At 38.6% G+C, this 21,783-nt stretch overlaps 1 protein-coding gene across 3 annotated transcripts in view; it reads left to right on the top strand.

Annotated features, from left to right (window-relative positions):
- NFKB1 (nuclear factor kappa B subunit 1) overlaps window positions 1-21,783 on the top strand; it is a 122,171-nt gene that overhangs the window by 33,502 nt on the left and 66,886 nt on the right. For 2 of the 3 annotated variants that reach the window (XM_065907456.1, XM_065907454.1), the window contains exons 4-5: window positions 1,470-1,510; window positions 5,725-5,823. In XM_065907456.1, coding sequence (XP_065763528.1) covers window positions 1,470-1,510; window positions 5,725-5,823 — 140 coding nt within the window. The remainder of the gene's footprint in view (window positions 1-1,469; window positions 1,511-5,724; window positions 5,824-21,783) is intronic. The other variant, XM_065907455.1, reaches the window with a different exon arrangement.

Here is a 21,783-nt window from a genome sequence, read left to right as displayed (position 1 = left end):
AAGTAGCTGAATATATCCAGGAACTAATTTCAGATAGAAAAGAAAAGATAATTTACCTAAATTATATAGCGTTGGTCAGTCCCTACCCTTTTTTCTTTTCTTGTGTATGTTTCAGTTCAAATTGAGTTATTTTTCAACTGACTTCCTTGTAAACTTCTTGAATAATAACAGGAAATAATTATACCTTAGTTTCCTACAGTTCTCTGCCTTATCCTGATTCATCATAGTGCTGAAAAGAAACATAAATCCTCTCTCATTTATAGTTTATTTTTAATTTCAACCTGAAAGTTCAGCTCTTCTTCATAAACTTATTTATCTAAAATAATAAGTCTTGATCTTCTGGCCTAGAGACAGTGAAGATTGAAATGGACACAGAAGCATTCTCCTAGAAACTTTTTAGTACCATTTAAATTTACATTCAAACAAGTGAGAAACACCATGAGCCTTTATGTATCACAGAGCTATGGGTTATTATACTTTGACATGACATAAAAACCAGCTGGGAAGCTTAGGGACTAAGCTTCATATTGAATATTCATATTAAATAAATTTGTATTTATACTGTCAGAGATTTTTATTTTCCTTTGAGTTTCTAAACTCAGGTATAGTCAGGCTATCATTAAGCTTCTAGTAATCTTTGCTCTTATTAGTTGGTATACATCCATCTAAATTATTTTCAGAATTTTATAAAACACTTATTTTGGAACAGAGTTTATATGAAAGTACAGTATTCAAAAATTGTACACAGACATCAAAAGCTATGAGTTAATAAGAAGAATCTACCATGTCTGATAGACCAAATTAAATATGGGAGAGAGGAGGAACAAGCTACCAGTTAGGGAATGAGGGCAGTACCTATGGATTCAGGTATTGACAGGGAACCCAAAACTTTGTGTAATGAAAAGCAGGTAGCCTGAGATCATTATCTGTGTTTCACACATGTAGGTTGCTAGCTCAGTCTCTTGTAATTTCACATTAAGCACGTATTCTTGTGAAGAATGGAAGTCAGTGTCTGATGCTGTGATGGCAAAAGAAAATTTCACAGTGACCAGGAAGTGGTTGCTGCTTTTAATTGGTATTTGTGTCATTATTAAAAATGCTTTGTTAGTGGACATGACTGTGAAGGTTGTTGATGTCGTAATTCTTGCCAGACGTCATGCCTTTTGTTGGGTTGTGCAAGATGCCGTCACCATTCACCAGATGTCTCTACGGTACGGTTCTCTCTAATGGTGTAAAACTGTTATTAAATAAGGTAAATTTAATATTCAGAAGAAGAAGATATGCCTTGTGGAATTTTAGCTAAAACATTTATTTGAAGCCTCTGTTTAAAAACATAATTTCAGTTTTTTTTACTTGCTTTGTATATATATACATACATATATATATATATATATATATTTTTTTTTTTTTTACCAAATTTGAGAAGCCTCACAGTTTCTTTTGGTTTCTGTTTGTTGTTTTGTTTTTAGCAGATGGCCCATACCTTCAAATATTAGAGCAACCTAAACAGGTAAGAAGACTAAAGGGATGGGACTTTCTCTTTAATTGTTAGATCCGTAAGTCTAATATTAATACCTCAAGCACTGAATAAAATAGTAAATGAATTTTACAAAGGAAGTAGCTTATCTAGAAGATCAACAACCTGCCAAATTATGTAATAATTGTATCATCGACTTTTCTTTTCAGTTAGTCATTGTTCAGATTGTCCTGAACCTCAGTACATAGTTCTATAAAACTTAAGTATTGATCCATGGTATCCCATGATCTCCAACACTTTGACTTACCAGTCACTCCTAGAAGAGGTGTCGGTTATCTCCACTCATTTTCATTTATAAGGAAATACACATCCATGCAGTTCACATCACTGAGTCAGATGCTTCCTCCATGTCCCTGCACATCAGTACTTGTGAGCCTTTCTCCATCCTTAGGAGCTACAGCCTTTTCTATTTGCAACATGTAACCTGAGTTACTAAAAGTACCAGTAGGGTGTGGATAAAGTCCTAGAATAGACAGTCGAGTTCTCTCGGGTCTTAGCTTTAGTTCTGGCCTCTTCGGAGTCGGGAGAGGAGCATTTTATTTTATTGTGCTCTTCCCTGGCGGCTCAGGCAGTAAAGAATGTGCCTACCATGCGGGAAGCTAGGGTTTTTGATGCTTGGGCTGGGAAGATCCCCTGGAGGATAGCATGGCAATTTACGCCAGTATTCTTGCCTGGAGAATTCCATGGACAGAGGAGCCTGGTGGGCTACAGTCTACGCGGCCGCAGAGTCAGATGCGACTGAGGGATTTCACTTTCACTTTCCTCTTACTACTATTATTTAGAGAGGATACCTGGGAATTGAAATGGCTTCCTTACCATGTCCCCATGGGTAAATAAATATTTATTGGAAATTGGATGGGACCAGTGCTATGAAAGAGGAGGGAAGAGAATCTTTAACATCTTCCCGTCGTCATTAAGGGATGAAGTAATGGTATAGTCCTCTGTAGAGTGAGGACAAAGTTAGTGGATCTCTTACTGGATGTGCTTTTTGTCACACCTGTGTGAGACTGAGGATGCGTGTGCCTGCTTTCTTGCAGCTGTATCACCCAGTACTTTTCCTAAATGTTTTTAGTAGCTCAGGCAAGTAAGCGTAACACTTTTGTATTTGTAACACTTAACAAATGCCAACTATGTCAAGATCTTAAAGTATACATGTGGTTATTGTAATCATCGTATCACATATGTATTTGGATTTTGGTCAGAATATAAAGGATATGAGTATCTTATCTATGACCAAATAGATTATACTTATGAGGTTGAACTTTGATAAAAGTTTTTAGTGTGGGGACTGGAATACCATATGAGACTTTGGGACATTGTTTTAATGGTTCACAGGTGACACACCCTGACTCCACAGGCTGCTGACATGACTTTGCTTTATCCCCATTCCCAATTCCCTGTCAGTGCGGTGAGTTCTCACAGGAGGCCACCAGTTTTCTCAAAGGACCCTCCCAGTGGAAGTTTATCCCCTAACATCCTGTGCAGTGTTACCTGGCCTCCTGGGAAATTTCTGGATAATCCATGAAACCAGGAAATCAACTCAAATTTATTTGTCTGCATACTAGGCAAAATGTGTTTTTCAAATATTCATTTTCATAAGCATAGAGCTACCATAAGGTTTTTAAAATGCAGTTTCTTACTGTGGGTCAATAGTCATAAGGAAAAATTGACGTTTATGATTTACCTGAAGGGTGAGTTATGTAGTTCCAAAATTCAAAATTTAATTCACTGTTGGTGGATGTGTTAAAGCTTATCTGAGTAAATCAATGTGCTTGCTTACCAAACTGTAATATTGTGATGTCTGACTCCAGTGAAAGTAAGAAGGTTGTATTGAAGTCAGACTTTCTGACCGGATGGATGGAGCCTTGCCTTTGAGGTTGATGACTCATTTTAAGCAAGTGGAGTTACTGAGATGAATGGCTGTGGATTGGCAAACCTTTAATCTCAAAAATTTAGAATCTGAAATGCATCCTGACTATGCATTTGAAGACATCCTAGTTTCCTTTTAAAAAATAATAATAAATTTCTATCTTCAGGTTATAAATTCCTTTGCATAGAAGTTTAGATACTTTTATCCAACTATGAATGATATATGTTGTTTTTCAAATGATAAGCAAGGTATGAAGACAGGTCTCTTTACTCATATTTTACTGAATGCCACTCCTAATAAGATGTAATCGTATTTGTTTCTCCAACTGTCCTAAAGTAACTTTATAATTAAAGATAATTAATTACTTTATTGTTTTAAAAATAAAATCTAGAAAAATTTTCTTTTTTCTTTGGCGTCTCTGCCACAATTTTCCCCAGCTTTGGCAGAGATGAGTCATAGCATAGACTACTAGTGATCTTTAGGATAGCTAGTTCTGTTGCATATTATTAAGTGCTAATTATCTAATATTGTTTAAAAGCTGAAGTTGTGTTTAAACTGATTAGCAGTCAAGTAAATCCCTATTTTATGGTTAGCCAATTCTGGAGGCTGACTGTTGCTTTTTCATGCTTTTAGAAATTTCATTTAATTATTGAAAATAAGCTAACAGCCTTTGACTATATAAGGTATAGGGCTGAATTTGTAACTTATTTTTTAGTTCTAATTTTATGAGAAGCAAAACAAGGAGAGTCACCTTCAAGTCACTAATCTTACCTCAGAAGGCTTTCCAGGTGTTCAGGTTTGGGGTCAACTAAGGAACCCTTTTCAAGAGTTGTCTTAGGCCCCACTTTATTGAGTTGACCATGTACCCCAGGCCCAGGTGTGACATGCGGTAGCTTCCTCCCCTAGGGAATTTATGTCAGGTCTCACTGGTCCTATAAAATATGCTTTAGTCTGGTCCTCTTTGGAGATTAGAAAAGTCTCATGAATTTAGAAGCAATTCCAGGTGCTTTCCCTGAACCTCTCAGGCTGTTTTTCAAGACCCTATGAGGCATAGTGAAATGACGAACAGTTTGAGGAGGGCAGACATTTACATTGGTCCATTAGCTTAAAGCCATCAAAACCTGTATATTCACTGATCTCCACTACCCAGCGTGCAGGGTAGGAAGCCGCCCCCCCCACAAGTAGTGGTGTGCGGAGCTTCTGAGGGCCTGAGGATCTAGCACTGTTTATATGAAGTCAGTCCCACAATAAAATAAATGAAAGGTGAGAATGTTCCTTAAAGGGTATTAACATATTCTTTTCTTTAAAGGATGTTATTTGAAAAATGGAAGACCATCTGGTCAAGAGACTATATAAACTACTAACACTACCACAAATTGTTTGATATCTTTATAAAGCAGAGTCTTTCAGGAAAAATGTTGAAATCTCCCTTAATCTGATGATGAGAGTCATTCTCATAAATGCCCTTGTTTTATTCTTTATGTGCAAATATGCACAATTACAGCTGTTAGCTTTTTAAGTCATAAAATGTTAAAACTGGAGTAGACCTTGAATATGGTCTGGTCTAATCTTCTTACTTGCATAGATAAAAAAATACATGGAACTCAGGTGTTTATCAGCCCGCATAGTAAAGGCTTCTTGCTAATTCCTAGTTGATATTACTGTGTCTGTAAAATTTCTTCAATTAATATATACAGGGACTCTCTGGGTTTGGATTCATTCAGGTCAGTTAATATATCCACTTGAACTTGATAGTACTAATAATCTTAAATCGAAACTTCTTACCTTCTGAACTGTTGAGAGTTACTGACCAGATGTGGGGCCTTGCATAGGGTGTGTTCTATAACCCTGGTGGGGTATATTTAACAAGACATTTCTGTATTCCCTCCTGAACCCACTGTCATCAGAGTAGGTAAAGGAATGCCTTTAAATAAGAGTCAGAGAAGCTTAACTTTAAGTCACATGGCCAGTTTCAGAGCTTGGCAGCAGCAATGTGAGATGAGGAAACTCGGATGCAGGCAAGCTGTAGCGTGTCAAGTCCTTAGGCCTAAAGTCTGCGGCAGTTTACTCTCCACACAGCACAGGAGGAGAACTTCTTCAGGGCCAGGGGCCTGGCTTTTAAGCCACAGCTCATGGCGCAAATATCAGTCAACATCAATAGTCATGATAAGGTTATAGGGAGAAGTGGTTCTCATATACAGTCCTCTTTCACAGTTTGGGTCTCCTCTGATACACACAAGAATTTAAAATTTGGTGTAACTTTGTCCCTATAAGATTTTATTCCTCAAACCTGTTCACCTTGCGTTCACCTTTGCAGAGAGGATTTCGTTTCCGTTATGTGTGTGAAGGCCCCTCCCATGGAGGACTCCCTGGTGCGTCTAGTGAAAAGAACAAGAAGTCCTACCCTCAGGTCAAAGTAAGTTTGTGATGTCTTTCCATGTGAATTCTGGAAGATTTGGTATCCTCAGAGCAAAAGAAAGGAATGCTTTAAATAACTACCATTTGCCTCTGCTTATAAGCTGAAGTGTTCACCTGATTATTTATAATATTTATGTAGGAATGTGTCTCATAGCAATAGAAGTGACAGATTCTAAAACTGTTAATATTTCCATTTAGTACAGATTATCTCAACATTAACAAAACTTTTATTATTTCTTGATTATCTTAAAAATTTGTTTAGTTGTATACTTCCTAAGACTTGAAAAATGCTTTGAGAGAGCACTCAATTTCAGGTCTTTAGAGATCTAGCAAAAAACCAGACTCAGATGACTGAGTGTGTGGATTATATAGTAGAATACCTCAGATCATGAATTCTGATCCAGACTCTGCTACCAGCTGTGTGCCTTTGACTGAGTTATCCAGCACTTCTAAACTTCAGTACCTGAATGTGCAAAATGCAGACTTGTTAAGGGTCTGTGCTTTGTAGTCTTCTAAAGATTGAATGAGAAAATGTACCTCAGTGGTCCAAAGGGGCCTCTGGTTGAGCAACTATTCATCTACACGTGATGGTCCTTGGAACATACTGCTCATGACATGCTGTGGTGGGCTTATCTGAGCTTTTTCTACTTCTTCAGGTTCTTTTTCTTTCTTTGTATTTAACTGAGAATATCTTCTGCTGAGGTAGCTTGAGTTTTTTATTTTTATAATGTGATGTCATGTTTCATAGACTGATTGCTAACAGTTTTGCAGATAAACCAGTCAAATATTGCAGTTTCATCTTTTGTAAACATTTTCATTTGTACAAGACAGACCCTTAGTAAAATTGTGATATCAAAGAAATTGATCTTTGGTTTTGCCAGCCTTGCATTTTGTTCCCTCCCTCTCCTCATAGCCCGCTTCTAGGCTCAGGCCTTTCTAATTTCTTTTCCCTGGTCCAAAACAAAACCCTTGATTCTTTACCTCTTGAATAATATTGTAGTATTAGTCCTATCCATTGTGTTTGCATTTTAAGTCTCCTATCCAAGCTCTTGTGTGGAATGAAAGACGTATTTCCTGTTCAGGATTATTAGTCTGGATAAATATGGGTTTAGTCACAGATTTATGGTCTCTGGTCCTTTAGAATCTGAATGAGGAAATAAGAACAGCAATAAAACAAGGAATTAGTTTATATTAAGCACCAAAGATTTGCCAAGTGCTTTACATACATTTCCTCCTTGGAAGGAAAGTTATGACCAACCTAGACAGCATATTAAAAAGCAGAGACATTACTTTGTCAAAGGTCTGTCTAGTCAAGACTATGGTTTTTCCAGTGGTCACGTATGGATATGAGAGTTGGACTAAAAAAAATGCTGAGCGCAGAAGAATTGATGCTTTTGAACTGTGGTGTTGGAGAGGACTCTTGAGAGTCCCTTGGACTGCAAGGAGATCCAACCAGTCCATCCTAAAGGACATCAGTCCCGGGTGTTCATTCGAAGGACTGATGTTGAAGCTGAAACTCTAGTACTTTGGCCACCTCATGCGAAGAGCTGACTCATTTGAAAAGACCCTGATGCTGGGAAAGATTGAGGGTGGGAGGAGAAGGGGACGGCAGAGGATGAGATGGTTGGATGGCATCACCAACACAATGGACATGGGTTTGGGTGTACTCCGGGAGTTGGCGATGGACAGGGAGGGTTGACATGCTGCGGTTCATGGGGTCGCAAAGAGTCGGACACGACTGAGCAACTGAACTGAACTGAAACTCTCATACATTATCTTTTCTATCCTCATAACAGCCCTGGTAGGTAAAAAGTCTTAATACCTGTGAGGCTCTTAAAAGGGAGCCCTGCGGTCCTCACGGGACTGGTGGCATGTCATCCTACGGCAGACTCTTGCTCATTGAACTGTTATGTGGAACATGTCCATTTGGGAGACTGGGGCCAGAGACCTAGGGAACAGGACATGGGAGGTTGGTAGTAAGATAAGACACAGAACTATAACTCTGGGCAGCAGGAGAGAGGAGCTCAGGGATAATGGGCACTCAGATATCAGAGAGTCAAATCCAACACATGTCTTTAACAACGTGTCTGTGTGTCCTGTATATAAACACTGTATGTGTTCATATGTGTGATACATGTTATGGGCATGGACACGGATTATGATTGTAATTACTGAAGAATTAGCATTAAGAGTGAAACTGGGAGTTTTTTTTTTTTCTGGACTGTCTCTGCACAAACAAATATAAATTACCATGTTGTCAAGTGTTGACTTGTATTGCTCTAGTCTTTTGTAGCTAAGGAACAGTTCTTGATACTAAAAGAGACATAGTAGTAACTTTGTTATAAATTTGTTACCCAATGGAAGAAGCTTTATATATCCTATTATGCTCAGTCTTCATACATCCTTCTCATGTAGTGGTTGACGCTGCACATTTACAAAATAGTCTAGAAATAAAACAACCTAGTGGATATTCGATGCTTTTCTCAAATCATAGTTTATGTATCAAAGAGTTTAATACTCACTGAGAAATCTAGATATGTAAACAGCTAACACTAAGGTAGTCAAAATATAAATGTGTATGATTAGTCATTGTTGACCTTCCGCTGCAGCTTCACTATTTCACCCAACTGTTTTTTATTCACTAATTTAACATATATTTATTAAGCATTTAATCCAATTGTAAGAAAACATAGAGCAGTTCAGAGAGTTTGTTACAAACTATCATTGTTCTCTTAGCCTGTCATCACTCACTGAAAGTTTGTAATAGTTAAAGGAAATAATTTTATTTAGCATAGAAGCTCTTAATCAGAAGAGCTGGTATGGGGAGAAAAGAAAGAGTCAAGCACGAGGTAGTTTTTCCAGAGCTCGTCTTCCAGTATCACTTTTAATACTCCTTTTTACAAAGGGTAGTTAAGGGTGAACTTTTGGTTTACAAAGGGATATAAATCCCTCTTACATGTAAAATTTAGTCAGAGGAAGGAATTGCTCTCAGCGTGTGTCTTTATCGGGAGGATCGTCACAATCATACATGTCTGAAGCAGTTCACTAGGCACCCGCCCCATGTGAGGCTGCAAGAGAAGTTGTGTGACAGATACAGCCCAATCAGGGTTTCTCACTCATCACTACTAGTGTTTAGGGTGAGAAGACTTCATGCTTTGGAAGGTTTTCCGCTTCACTGGAGGGTATTCCGCAGCATCCCTGAGTTGTACCCTCTAGATGCCAACAGCAGCCCCATAGTTGTGACAGCCAGTGTCTGCAGACGTTTGCCACATGTCCTTGGGCAGAATCACCTTCCTTGAGCACCACTGATCTAGATGCAAAGTCTAATCAACCTTAACCCTTCTTCTTTGCATACTGTCTGCTATATAAGACAGTAGCTCATAGGTTATATAGAATTGCCTCAGTCTATTATTTTGCAAACATATATACTTTTCCTGATTATTAGATGTTTATTTTCAAGCTGATGGTCATGGTGACTCTATAATTTCTTTTAGAATGTCTGAGTTAGTGTGCCTGGATATTAAGGAGAAAGATAGAAAAGAGAAGAGAAAACATATCCTAAACATTCTGTCTACTATGATAACTGCATACCCAACAGTTAACGTAGGAACTCTGTTGATTGTCCGTTATAACTATTACAGAAGAGAAAGTGAAAGTGGAGATGGGTTCAGTCAAGGCTGTAAACCTGTGTAGCTGCTGTTGAGAGCAGGGAGAACGTCTGTGCAGTGGTCTCAGCCTCCCTTCCCGTAGAGGGAGGGGTCATGGACAGTGCCCCCACACTCTTCCCCAAATTCCATTTCTGCAGGAACTTCAGAGGGAGAGCATTTACACTTATAGGAAGGAAATGGTATTTCTGAAATTTACATATGATACATGGTTATTAAAGTATATTTGTTCAGGCTTAAGAGTGGAATATTCTGGGCTCTGCCTTTTCCTCCTCTGCAGCTTCTTACCTTCCTCTCTCTCCTCCAGCCTCACTTCCTTCTCTTCTCATCATGCCTCTGGGAGAGCATGCCATGTCCTGGAGAGGCCCCTGGGCCACTGGTGGTGCAGCATGCCCTTGGTCTAAGACAGGAGCCGTGAGGTGTTGAGAGCCAGCCCCACAGCTATGGGGACTGGCTGTGGTTTGGGGGCTGTAGACCCCTAGCTGTGGTTTATAGAACTTGTAAATATATAACCTTCTTGGGTTTGTCTCTTGCTGATTGTCCAAATATGACACCTAAAGTTAAATCATTTTAAAACCAACTCTCAGAGTCTACTCCAGTTCTCCATTTGCCACTGGAATTTTGTCCCATGCTTAAACCCCATTTCCAATAAGCTGGGTGTAGGCTAGGCTTAGACACACTCTTACTGTGTTGAGATTGTTTCTAGGATTAGGGCTGTTGAACCATCTGGTGTTCTGCATGTTTCTTTCATGTCAGTGGATGCCATTTAGCTTTCAAGAGTTTTGCTGTGTAAACCTTCACATTCTTTTTAAAGCATTGTTTTAATTATAAAATTTCCATGTGTATAGAACATTTAAAAATTGATGTAAAGGACACCATATACCACTACTTGATTTAATAGGGACAGTCAGTATCCTGGAGGATTGTTACTAGGATCCCCACAGATGCCGTAATTCATGGATGCTCAAGTCCCTTTTTATAAAATGCAGCAGTATTTGCGTATAATCTATGCACATCCTTCTGTATACTTTAAACCATCTCCAGATTATTTTAATGCCTCATACAATGTAAATACTATATAAATAGTTACCAGTGTGCAGCAAATTTATTTTACTTTTTGGAACTTTCTGGAATTTAAAACATATTTTTTCCATCTGAGGTTGGTTGAATAACGAATGTGGAACCTGAGGATACAGAGGGTCAGCTGTATTAACGTTTTACCATATTTTCTTCTGATCTGTTTCTAAAATAAAACATAGTTATTGCTGAAGCCCCACCCTTTGATCACTTTTCCCTTGTTCTTCATAGGTAAATCACTGCTCTGAACTTTCCATCTCTGATAGAAATTTTTTTACTGGTTTTAGCTCATATTTTCTATTACACCTGATGGCTTTTTTTTTTTTTCAGGCAAATAAGAGTTAAGACTGGGATCCATTGAAGATTAGTGTTCATTTTAATTCTATTGGGGGCTTCCCTGGTGGTTCAGATGGTTAAGAATCTGCCTGCAATGTGGTAGACCTGGGTTCCACCCCTGGTGGGGAAGATCCCCTGGAGAAGGTAATGGCAACCCACTCCAGTATTCTTGCCTGGATAATTTCATGGACAGAGGAACCTGGTGGGCTACAGTTCTTGGGGTCACAAAGGGTTGGACACGACTGAGTGACTAACACTTTCAGTTTCACTTTGATTCTGTTGATCTCTTCTTTACTATTCAGATAAAATTTATCCATTGACAGTGTGGAATTTATTCTGACTCCTATAGGAAGAAAATAATAATAATATTTAGAGAAAATCTAGGGAAAATATGCAGACTAACTTGCATAAATATGCAAAAATACAGATGCAGAAATATGTATCTTGTCCCTTTTAAAGGAAAGCTTTCCTGTTGTTAAACATTTCATGATCTATTTTACAGTCCTACCAAATTCTCCTTTAAAGTTTCCTCAGTTCTAATTTCATCATGGAGCTCCGAATGGGAGAGGCTGGCAGAAAAGCACAAGTGCCTTCCTCGAGGCCAAGCCTGTCCCTGCCTGTTTTTGACTCAGCAAGGAGTGCCAGGGAAGGCTCATTTCCCTCTTTCCCGAAAGTTATTCATGAGATTTTTTTTAATTAATCAAACTACCTTCCTCTTCACAGAGGTGGAAAGTTGCCAAGAGGAACAGCCCCACAGGGCTTCAAAAATCCTCACTGATTCTCTTGCAGAGTGTCCAGAAGGCACGCATCCTCAGCCGATGTTACATCCTCCAGCTTGGCCCACTCCAACCAGAGAGCTATCAGTGACCTTGATTCTAAAATACGAGTAGCTGACCAGTCGGTATTCTTATTTTCTCTTTAGTTATAAATATCAAATGCACTGGACTACAACTTGAAACACAGCTGATGTAAGTGTAACTATTTTTAATCAAATGTTTTCTGAAAGCTAGTTCTGACATATGTTTTCTTTCCAGAGTGTTTCAGATTAAACAGAAGGCAAGTACTGAAATGTTTAGATCAACAACAGACAATGTTTATTGTCTCCCTGACCCCCATGATTTTTTTTTTCCTTCTTAAGTCTCTGCTCTTGGTGCCTCTCACTTTAAAATCCTAAATGTTAAGTTTCTGTCAAGGTCAGATGAAGACTGGCTGATCTCTTGTGGCATTTGGGGATATCACATATCCTTGTGTAACCTCCCTTTCCTTTGTATGGACTTGTCTGGTTTAGGAGGTTTGCCATTTTAAGTATCTCTTTATAGTGCTAGTTCTGAATAATTTAATCTGACTCAGTTACTAAAAACAACAGGGAAGAGGATCACCAACAGTCAGTTAGGTTTGCACATAAAACCTACTTCATAGCATTTATTAAAATCTCCATCAGTATCCCTAATCTGTTCACTACTTGCATATGTTAAAAAGGAAAAATAACTGTATCCCCTAGATCAAGAGCCCTGTGCTCTGTATATTGAAGAAAAGCACTTTGTAACCTGGATCCCTCTTACTGATTTCCGAAGGATTTGGAACTTCTTAATTTATATGCAGAAAGTTATTGGGTTGGCCGAAAAGGTTCACTCGGGTTTTTAAACCTTTTTGGCCAACCCAATATGTGTGTATATATGTGTGTGCGTGTGTGTGTGTATACACATACATATTTCTGGGGAGATAAATATAACTTTCCATCAGATTTTCAAATGGAAGGATTCAAACACAGTTAAGAACAGGTGCTGCAGAGTACGTATCACTTTAGCTTTCTGACAGCAACTGATTTTAAAAATTGCTAATAAAAAAGATATATAGGCTGTCTTTAAAAATTTTTTTTTTTACTTTTATACTTTTTAAAAAGCACATTTTTGTATTTTTACGTGTTCCTAGAGAGTGGAAACAATTACCCTGGCTCAATACAAGTCCCAGGAAAGCCTCCCTTCACTTTGGGTATCAGGTGGGGAAGCGAGGAGACAGTAGCGATAGCCCTGGAAGGGAGTAGGCTTCACTGCTTTCCTTTCTTACTCTTTCACAGGACTGCTGATTAAGCATGAAGTTAACCATTAGAGGTTGAAGCCAAAAGAGAGAAAACAGTTCATTTAACAAATATTTATTGAGCACTCTGTGTCAGGTCCTGTCTTGGCAAGCAGACAAAACTCCTTCCGTGTGTAACCGTAACCTAGACTTCTAGATATTTTTCTTTCAAAAGTTTTTCTTTGGGCCTCCAGAACAAAATATTACCTTGTAGAATGTTTTTAAAAACAGCCCTCTAAATTTATGGTATGTAGTCATAGTCTACGTTATGAACTAGAGAAAGCTACTCACAAGAAGAAGCTTCTAGCACAGATCATAGCTGTGAAATGTAACTATTAGGAGTATAGTAAAAATGTAACTATTAACCTAATAGGCTTAGGCTTGAATTTACAGATAGTGTGAACCTTTGCTTTGATCCATCACCCCTTGGTGACCTTCCTCAGTTGACTATTCCCATTTTTCTCTCATCCACTTTTCCTTAAATACATGATTGTTCCTGGGACCATTATTTAATCAGAAGCAAATCTCGGATGGCTTCTTCCAACCCCAGGGGTCTCAGTCTGAAGATTAGATAGCCTTTTTTCATTACATTTAAGAATTCTGGTCTCGTCAGGTCACATACTGGTAATTCTTCTAGAGAAGGTAAGAACATACAGAAGTACTATGGCCCTCAAAGGTGTAACACCTCCTCCTCCACAGACAAGCCGATTTTCAACTTTCAGCAGATTTAGAGCTGAGGCTGTGATCTACGCCGCTGTCACTGCCTTTTCTCCCCACCTGCCAGCTGGATTTCGGACCGGAGTCCTCTAGAGCCTTCTCTCCCCACCCGCCAGGTGGATTTCAGACCAGAGTCCTCTAGTTCCCACTCACCTTGCTGAGCGCTCATGTGGGTGGACTGAAAGATGCATGCAGACTCTCACAGATAAAGCCTCTCACCCGTCCGTCCCCATCCGCCCCGAAGAACAGTTGTAAGGATGGCTTGCTGTGCTTATTTACGTCTTCTCATTTACTCATCACAGCCCACAGCAGTGGGTTCTGCAATCCTTATTTGATAAATGAGGAAACCAAAGTCCACAGAAGTTAAAAAGCTTACCCTGATCTCAGGCATGGAGCCCAAGATTTCGGTGCAGGCAGTGTGATTTAATAGTCCAGACTCTTCACCATCATGGGAATACTTTTAATTACAGGGGTTCTTTAAATCTATGGTTCTCAACCATGGATGTGCATCAGAATCACCCAAGAACATTTTAACTGCAATGATGTCAGGGGCCCATTCCACTCATGCTAAATCACTGTGGGTCCATTAGTATGATAATTCTGTGATAATTCCTAAGGACTCATATAATGACAAGATATAACAACAGGTGAATGAATAGGTAAACATGGTATAACCATGGAATAGAATACTGTTTAAAAAATTATGAGGATTGCACAACATGGGAAATACTTGAGACCTATTGTTAAGAAAAAAAATCAGAATTCTAAATTTAAAATATCATCACTGAAGTGACTTAACTCAGTGAATGAGTTAAAATTAAGATTAGAGATGGGAGAAAGAATTACCAAATTTAAAATTAGAACTAAAGTAATTTCCTGGACTATAGCACAGAGAGAAGGAAAACTTAAAGGGTGAGATACAAATTACAAAAGAAAGGGTAAAGCTGTCTAATTGAAGTCCTGAAAGGGGATAATAAAGCTGTACATTTCTGGTTCTACACCAGGTTCTAGTCTAGGGTAAAGTTCAGGTGGCTTATGGACCATACTTTTAGGTTTGTTTTTTTTTAAAGTATTGGCTCTGAAGTCATTCAGTTCATAGCTGAAAAAATGTTGATTCCTAGTTTTGCCACCTACTGACAATGTTATTAATATTTAACTTGGCCAAGCCTCAGTTTCTTCATTTGTAAAGTTGAGATAAGTAATACCTGTTTCATAGGATATACGTATGAGTTGAGCTGTTCAGTGTATGGCACAGAGTAAACACTTAAAAGTGATAGCTTGCTTCTATTTTTTGTATTCCCAAATCCATTAATTTGAGTATTGAACGACAGTTTTGTTCGTTGGTTTATGGGACCATGGAGCTACACAAAAGCTTCACCAGTCCACTGATTTATTTTCAGCACAACTTCACTAATTAATATTGCTTCCACTCTATTTATGCCATGTCCTTCTTTCTAAAGGTACGAACGTGGGAGATTGAAAACAGATGCTGTGTCAAAAGCTTCCTTTTAGATGCTATGCATGATTTCTTATAAAAATATTGATCGGTAGCAAGTGGCCAGAAAGGAATTTATCTTAATTCTTTTCAGGCTCTTTAACCGTGTTCTCTTAGGCATTATGCATCTGATAATTTGCACAAGTATTGTTTTAGTTTCCTAGAGCTGCCATAACAAATTACCACAAATTAGGTGGTTTAAAGCAACAGACATTTACTCTCTCACAGTTCTGGAAGCTAGAAGTCCAAAATCAAGTTGTCAGCAGGGCCGTGCTCCCTCTGAAGGCTCTATGGAAGAAAGCTTCCTTGCCTCTTGTAGCCTCTGGTGGTTGCTGGCAATCCTTGACATTCTTTGGCTTGTAGCTGTATCGCTCATTTCTGCCTTTGTCTTCCCCAGATTTCCCCTTTGTCTTTCTGTGTCTGAATCTCCTTTTCTCCCATAAAGACAACAGTCATTGTGTTTAGGGCCCACCGTAATCCAGTCTGACCTCATCTTAATTAATTATGTCTGTGAAGACCCCATTTCCAAATAAGACCACATTCTGAGGTTCTGGGTAGACATGAATTGAGGGAGGATAATATTCAACCCATTAAAAGTCTCTTATGGCATTAAGCTTACAAAGCAGTGGTTCTGAAAGTCTGGGATAATGACCATTTTAGGCCCAATATGCACTGGGAAAGATATTTACATGTATCCATGGTATCTCTTACGTGCATGGCTTCAGTTGTGTCTGACTCTTTGCAACCCTATGGACTATGTAGCATATCAGGCTCCTCTGTCCATGGGATTCTCCAGGCAAGAATGCTAGAGTGGGTTGCCATTCCCTTCTCCAGGGGATCTTCCCAACCCGGGGATCAAACCCACATCACTTACATCTCCCACATTTACCACTAGTACCTCCTGGGATCATTATTATTAAAAATCTTTCAAGTTGGAAAGTTTGCCAGTATTTTGAATATTTTCTAACAGAATAATTCCTGTGATATCTCTCCATTGAGTAGATGGTGGACCTTAAATACAGTTGTGCACTAGTAAATGCTTAACAATTGACTGTTCAGGAAAAAAAAGCAAATTGAAACAAAACCCTGATTTGTAGTATTTGTTAATTTTCTTGATGTAAATACTTGCACTATGATCACTTTCAAGCTATCAACATAAAGTCAACTGGTTTGCAAAATTTCGGAAAATTTAACAGTTCTTGTGAGTTGGTCAAGCCAATTCTAGCATACCACTGCAAGATTTCATAAACAAAGCAGATATGAGATCACATCCTGGATATTAACCTGATGAGCAATAGTCAGATCAAGAGAAGATAATAAATCACTTCATGTAAGGTTCTTTATTCATGCGTTAGTTACATAATACCTAGGGACTTTGCAGGATCTGAGTAAACCCATTGAGTTGCTATATGACATCTGTCATATGGTCGTTAAATAGAGCTGTGGTTTAGTGAGCAAAATAACATACTTGAAAGCAAAAGCTAGATTTTACTTGAGATTATATGATTTACAGATAGCGTGACCTCCAACAAGTCACATAATCTCATCAGACGTTATTTTCCTCATTTATAAAATGAAAATAAAATATACCTACTTTAAAAAAAAAATTACCTACTTTGCAGAAATAGAAATTGTATTAGGGTTAAGTAATTGTCATAATAGCATCTAGCACAGTCCGTGGCACATCTATAGCATTAAATGTTCATTCAGGACATTTTATATTTTTAAGAAAAAATATGATTGTTAGCTCCACGAAGGGAGGAGATTTTTTTTTTCTTTTCCTGTTGTGTTTACTGCTATATGTTTAGCACCTGAAATAATATGTAGCATATAGTAGGTAGCCAGTAATTATCTGTATAGTAAATGAATCATCAATGTGCAGGAGATGCTAGAATTATCTTTCCCAGACTACCACTAGCACTATCATAATGTCGCTAAAGAAGAGACAAATAGTCTATATAACTATTATATAGACATAATAGTCCTTGGTTGTTATTGGAAATACAATCTTCAACCAGCCATCACAGCTCCCTTCCGCCTGCTGTTCCATCTTGTTCTTACCGTCTCACCAGCCTCCTTTTCCTCCCCCATTCACCTGACTTTGAAATCCTGTGTCCCATCAGTCAGTGAGTTGGGACACTCTAACTTAGATCCTGGGCATGACACCAGACTTTGAGGTTGAAATGGGGCTTTGTCTGCCTCAGTTTCTCTATCTATTGGAATCTTTTCATGGCCGTGAGAGAAAAATCAATTAAAACTAAGCAGCAGATGGTAACTTATTTGTTTAAAAAGTTGGGAAGTCCAAAGAAATAGCTAGCTAGCTTCAAGGTCCACTGGATTCAGAGCTGACACTGTCGTTTGGCTTCTCTCGGCTGCTCAGCTCTGACTTTCCGTTATTCAGATTTCCATCTTCAGCTCTGGAAGGAGGCCGTAGCAGCAGTCTCAGGCTCACCGTGTTAGGGCACCAAGTCCTGCAGCAGAAAGTCTGCTTTCCTGGAAGCTGAAACAGGTTTAAGGGGCACCAGGTCAAAGGTTTCTAGGTCCTCATGGTCGTTGTTTCGCAGCCGGTCCCTGGAGGTCACGCCGGGGACAGAGAGTGTGAGGCAAGGTGACTGCGTTAATAACCATTCGCAGCCTCCGTCCCCTGGATCTGGCAGTGGACATGTTGACCAAGGTGGGCGGTTGGATCCCCAAGCACAATGAGTGCTGGTAAACTCCAGAGAGGGAACCAAAGTAACAAATAGCAATCATTTCTTCCCACCCATCTCCCCGAGGGAAAACTAAGGCATCTAAACCCCTCTTACTCCTGAAATTGTATGATCAAGTATACTCCCTCACTAGAGAATGTCTAGTCTGTGTGCCATTCTTGTTGTTTTATTTTTTAAGTAAGAAGTTTCTTTACTTATTTAAAAGTATCACATAGAAATTAATAGAAATTCAAATAATACAAAGATATATGTAGTGAAAAGTAAGCTTCCCTTCCTTCTAAGATCCCTCTCCTCCCCAGAGAGAAGCACTACTTTGAATTTCTTTGGGTAGGCTTCCAAAAATATTCCATGCATATACAAGCCTATGTGTATATATATTTATGTGTGTAAGGACCATGTGTATCCAACTATGTGTAAACTATACAGCATATTCATCTGTACACACGCTTATATTCTGTTAATCTATAAAACACTCCGCCTCTTGCTTTTGTCAGTTTTTGTCAGAGCTTGGTAGGACATTGCTCAGCAGCTTACAGATTTCTAGGGAAGTGATATAGCAGAATGATTAGTAGCAGACTCTAGAGCACACTACCTTGGGTTCAAATCCAACTCTGCCCCTTATTAGTTGTTTAATCTTGGACAACATGCTTAACCTCTCTGCATCTGTAAAAGGGACGCTTAAGAGCCCTTGCCTCCCAGGGTTGTTGGAAAGATTAAAATGGGTTAGTATATGGAAAGAGCAGTGCCCAGCGCATGGTGAGTGCTCTGTGGACGTCAGCTTTGGGAACCTACTTGGTAAGAACCTATTCTTGGTAAGGCATTTCATTCATCATACACCGCTTCTCACACTGCTTTTGTACACGAACCGTCTTTTGTAGTCTCTGAATCGGTCTGCTCACTTTTCTCCTGGCAAAGACAAGCTCAAAAAGCCTACCTGCCCTATAATCCTACTTGATCCTGATTTCTCCCTGACCCCAGGGTCTTTATATTTTTTAAATGTATTTTGTTATTAACTTGACTTTTAATAGCCATGGAGTTTTTTCTGAGTGTTCTTTATGAATTGTGGGGATGTTTTGTCCTGAATTTAATTTTATCTCTTTGGAATATCATTTCAGCTCCTTGTCATGTAACTTATTTCTTATGTAGTTTTCTGACGCATTTATCAGTAACCACTCTTTCAGAAATCTGCCTGATTTGCCCTCACTTTTCCAGCTGAGTTAGTTGACCTCTGAATGTTCTTCCTTAATCAGCCTGTGAAATCTTTGAATGCATCCGCTACTGTTCCTCACATTCATTTAGTTACTTGCTTACATGCCTGTCTCCCCACCTCTAGACCTTATTTCTTGAGGACAGGCACCATATCTTATTTTTTCATGATATTCTTCTATTGGGAGATGTACAACAAATATTTACTGAATTAAACTGGGTTCTCTTTCATTCTTTGGGTAGTCAATTGTTGCTCACTAATTAGAAGCTTAGCTAGAAATAGAAACTTAAGTAGAAATTTAGCTTGTTTAGTTAAAACTTGGCCAAGAAGGGTTTCTTTCTCCATTTCCTCCATCTTATCCCTTTATGTAACGTAGATATGCTGATGACTCCAAATTCTTTTATCTAGCCTAGACTTCTACTCTGAAATCTAGGCTCCAGGCTTAGCTGCTTGATTGACATCATTTGGGTATCTGGTAGTTAACAAACTGAATTCTGAATCTTCCTTGCCAATCTACTCCTCCTAATATCTCTCCTTTCTCAGGAAATGGCAGCTCTATCCTTCAGTTGCTCAGGTCAGAAACCTTGGAATTATCCTGAACTACTGTAACCCATCAGGTCATCCTATTGGCTGTGCCTTCAAAACTCATCCAGACTCAAATCACTTGTCATCACTGCAGCCCCCTTGTACAAGCTACCATCTTTAATGTCTTTTTCCAGTGGTTTTAGCTTCCACGGATGATTCTCTAGTAAATCAGTTGTTATCGGTAGTTGATGATTATAAATTTATGATTGTGTATTTATATCACTTTTTTTCATTTTTGTTTTAGAAATTTTGTTAGCTGAAATTCTCTGTTTAAAAAGAAATTCTGTTTAAAAAAACAAAAACAATCTCTGTTCTTCACATACCTTTAAAAACTTAGTTTTTCTTTGTACTCATGGATTTTTTGTTGTTGTTGTTTTTCAGTGTATTATAAGCCATTCCTGTCATTATTTATTTTGATGTTAAAATTGGCTGACTCTTAGCCAGTAGGAGTCTTTCATACTAGCTTCTGTATCCTTTTGACATGTCCCCACTTGATTTTGAATATTTCCTTATTTATGAAGTAATATGATACTCTCAGTTCATACTATACTTTTCCTTTTCCTACCCCAGTCCTATAATCAACCATCTCTCCAAGGAGCCCTGGTTCCTTTTATTGGAGAAATTTCTTCCAGTCTGTTTCATTAGGCAGAGCTAGAAACCTGTGTTTCTGTTTGTTTGTTTGTTTTTAATCTTGAATTCATATTGATACCTTTTAATTCCAGTCCAACATCACGGGCCTCTTCCCTTCTTCCTCTGCTCCATATTTGTATTGCCTTTCTCCAATAATGAAACCCTAGTTGCCAATGACATCAGCATACCCACGCAGTTTGCTCAGTTCTTTGATAAATACAGAATAGCTTCAGAATTGCTATACCAATATCAATACTAGCTATGAACTTACTAAATATACAGTTTGTTTTTTTTTTACAGTCCTCTGACCTTCAAATATATTCAAGAGGGGGTAGTCAGAGTAATATGTTCAAAAACTCTTAGGATAATTTTTTCTTTCTATATAGCTACAGTGCTATTAGAAGTATAGTTAGTCAAATTTTTCATTTTTGTTCAGTTTCAGGGATTTCCCATCTTACTGATTTAATTTTATTTTTTCAATATCAATATTTATCAGTCTCATAGAATTTATATGAGATTAACCAGGCCCTTTAGAAGTCATTATAGCATCGTTGTTTTATTACTTTTTAAAATAGTAACCTAGGAAAGGGATCAGTCAGAGCCTTGATTTAAATTGTATTCTGGATTGTTAGTTCAGAAACCTGGATCCATCTAAGCCTAGAACATTCCATTTGTAGAGTTTAAAGCCTCCTTGGCCTTCGTCCTTTCCTCATTCGTGGAGCACATGGCTTGTATGGTGCTCACCACGTGCTGAGCTCCACGGTCACAGGCTTGAATGTGATCGTCTTTGCCTCCAGACTTACATGAGCAGACAGGGAGCAGTTCATCCAGGTACATAGAAGGTGATGATACGAGTTACTCAGGATTCCCTGGAGGAATGCCTCCTCAGAGGGTGTTCTGCAGCGTGTGTGGGTGTGGGTGTGGGTGTGGGTGTGTAGGTGTGTAGGGCTGGGGGAAGTGCACCTTTCCTTTGAGCTCACCTCCTGGCTAGGTAGTCTCAACTTCTGTTTTTAACAGAATGCTCGTGGCATTTGAAAGATGCATTTTCTGCTCATGGCATTTGAAAGATGCATTTTCAAAGCAGAGACCAGAGAGCTAGGTATCCATTTCAGGCACCTTAGTAAGAACAAATCACACCAGATATATCTCAGTGTTTTCTTTGGCAGGATTTCTGGGACGGTGTAGTACTGAGATGTTGGAGCTCTCTGGTTTGGTACTTAGGGGTTAACAGTATTTCTCCTGTTGGTGATGTCAACCTGGAGGGATATCTCTAGCCTCAGGGATCTTTCTGCAGCTCCTGCAGTGTATTTTATCATTGTCTTCAATGGATGTTTTATCAAATTTGCGGTGACACGGAGTGATAGATAACAAATAATTCAAGTTCAAATTCATTTTGAAAAGCTGAGGCAAAGAGCTACATTCTTTTTTAATATAAAATTTATTTATTAGTTTTGATTTTTAA

Source organism: Muntiacus reevesi, chromosome 16 (assembly GCF_963930625.1).
Source record: "Muntiacus reevesi chromosome 16, mMunRee1.1, whole genome shotgun sequence".
Lineage (NCBI taxonomy): Eukaryota > Metazoa > Chordata > Mammalia > Artiodactyla > Cervidae > Muntiacus > Muntiacus reevesi.
This window is presented reverse-complemented; position numbering and strand designations above follow the sequence as displayed.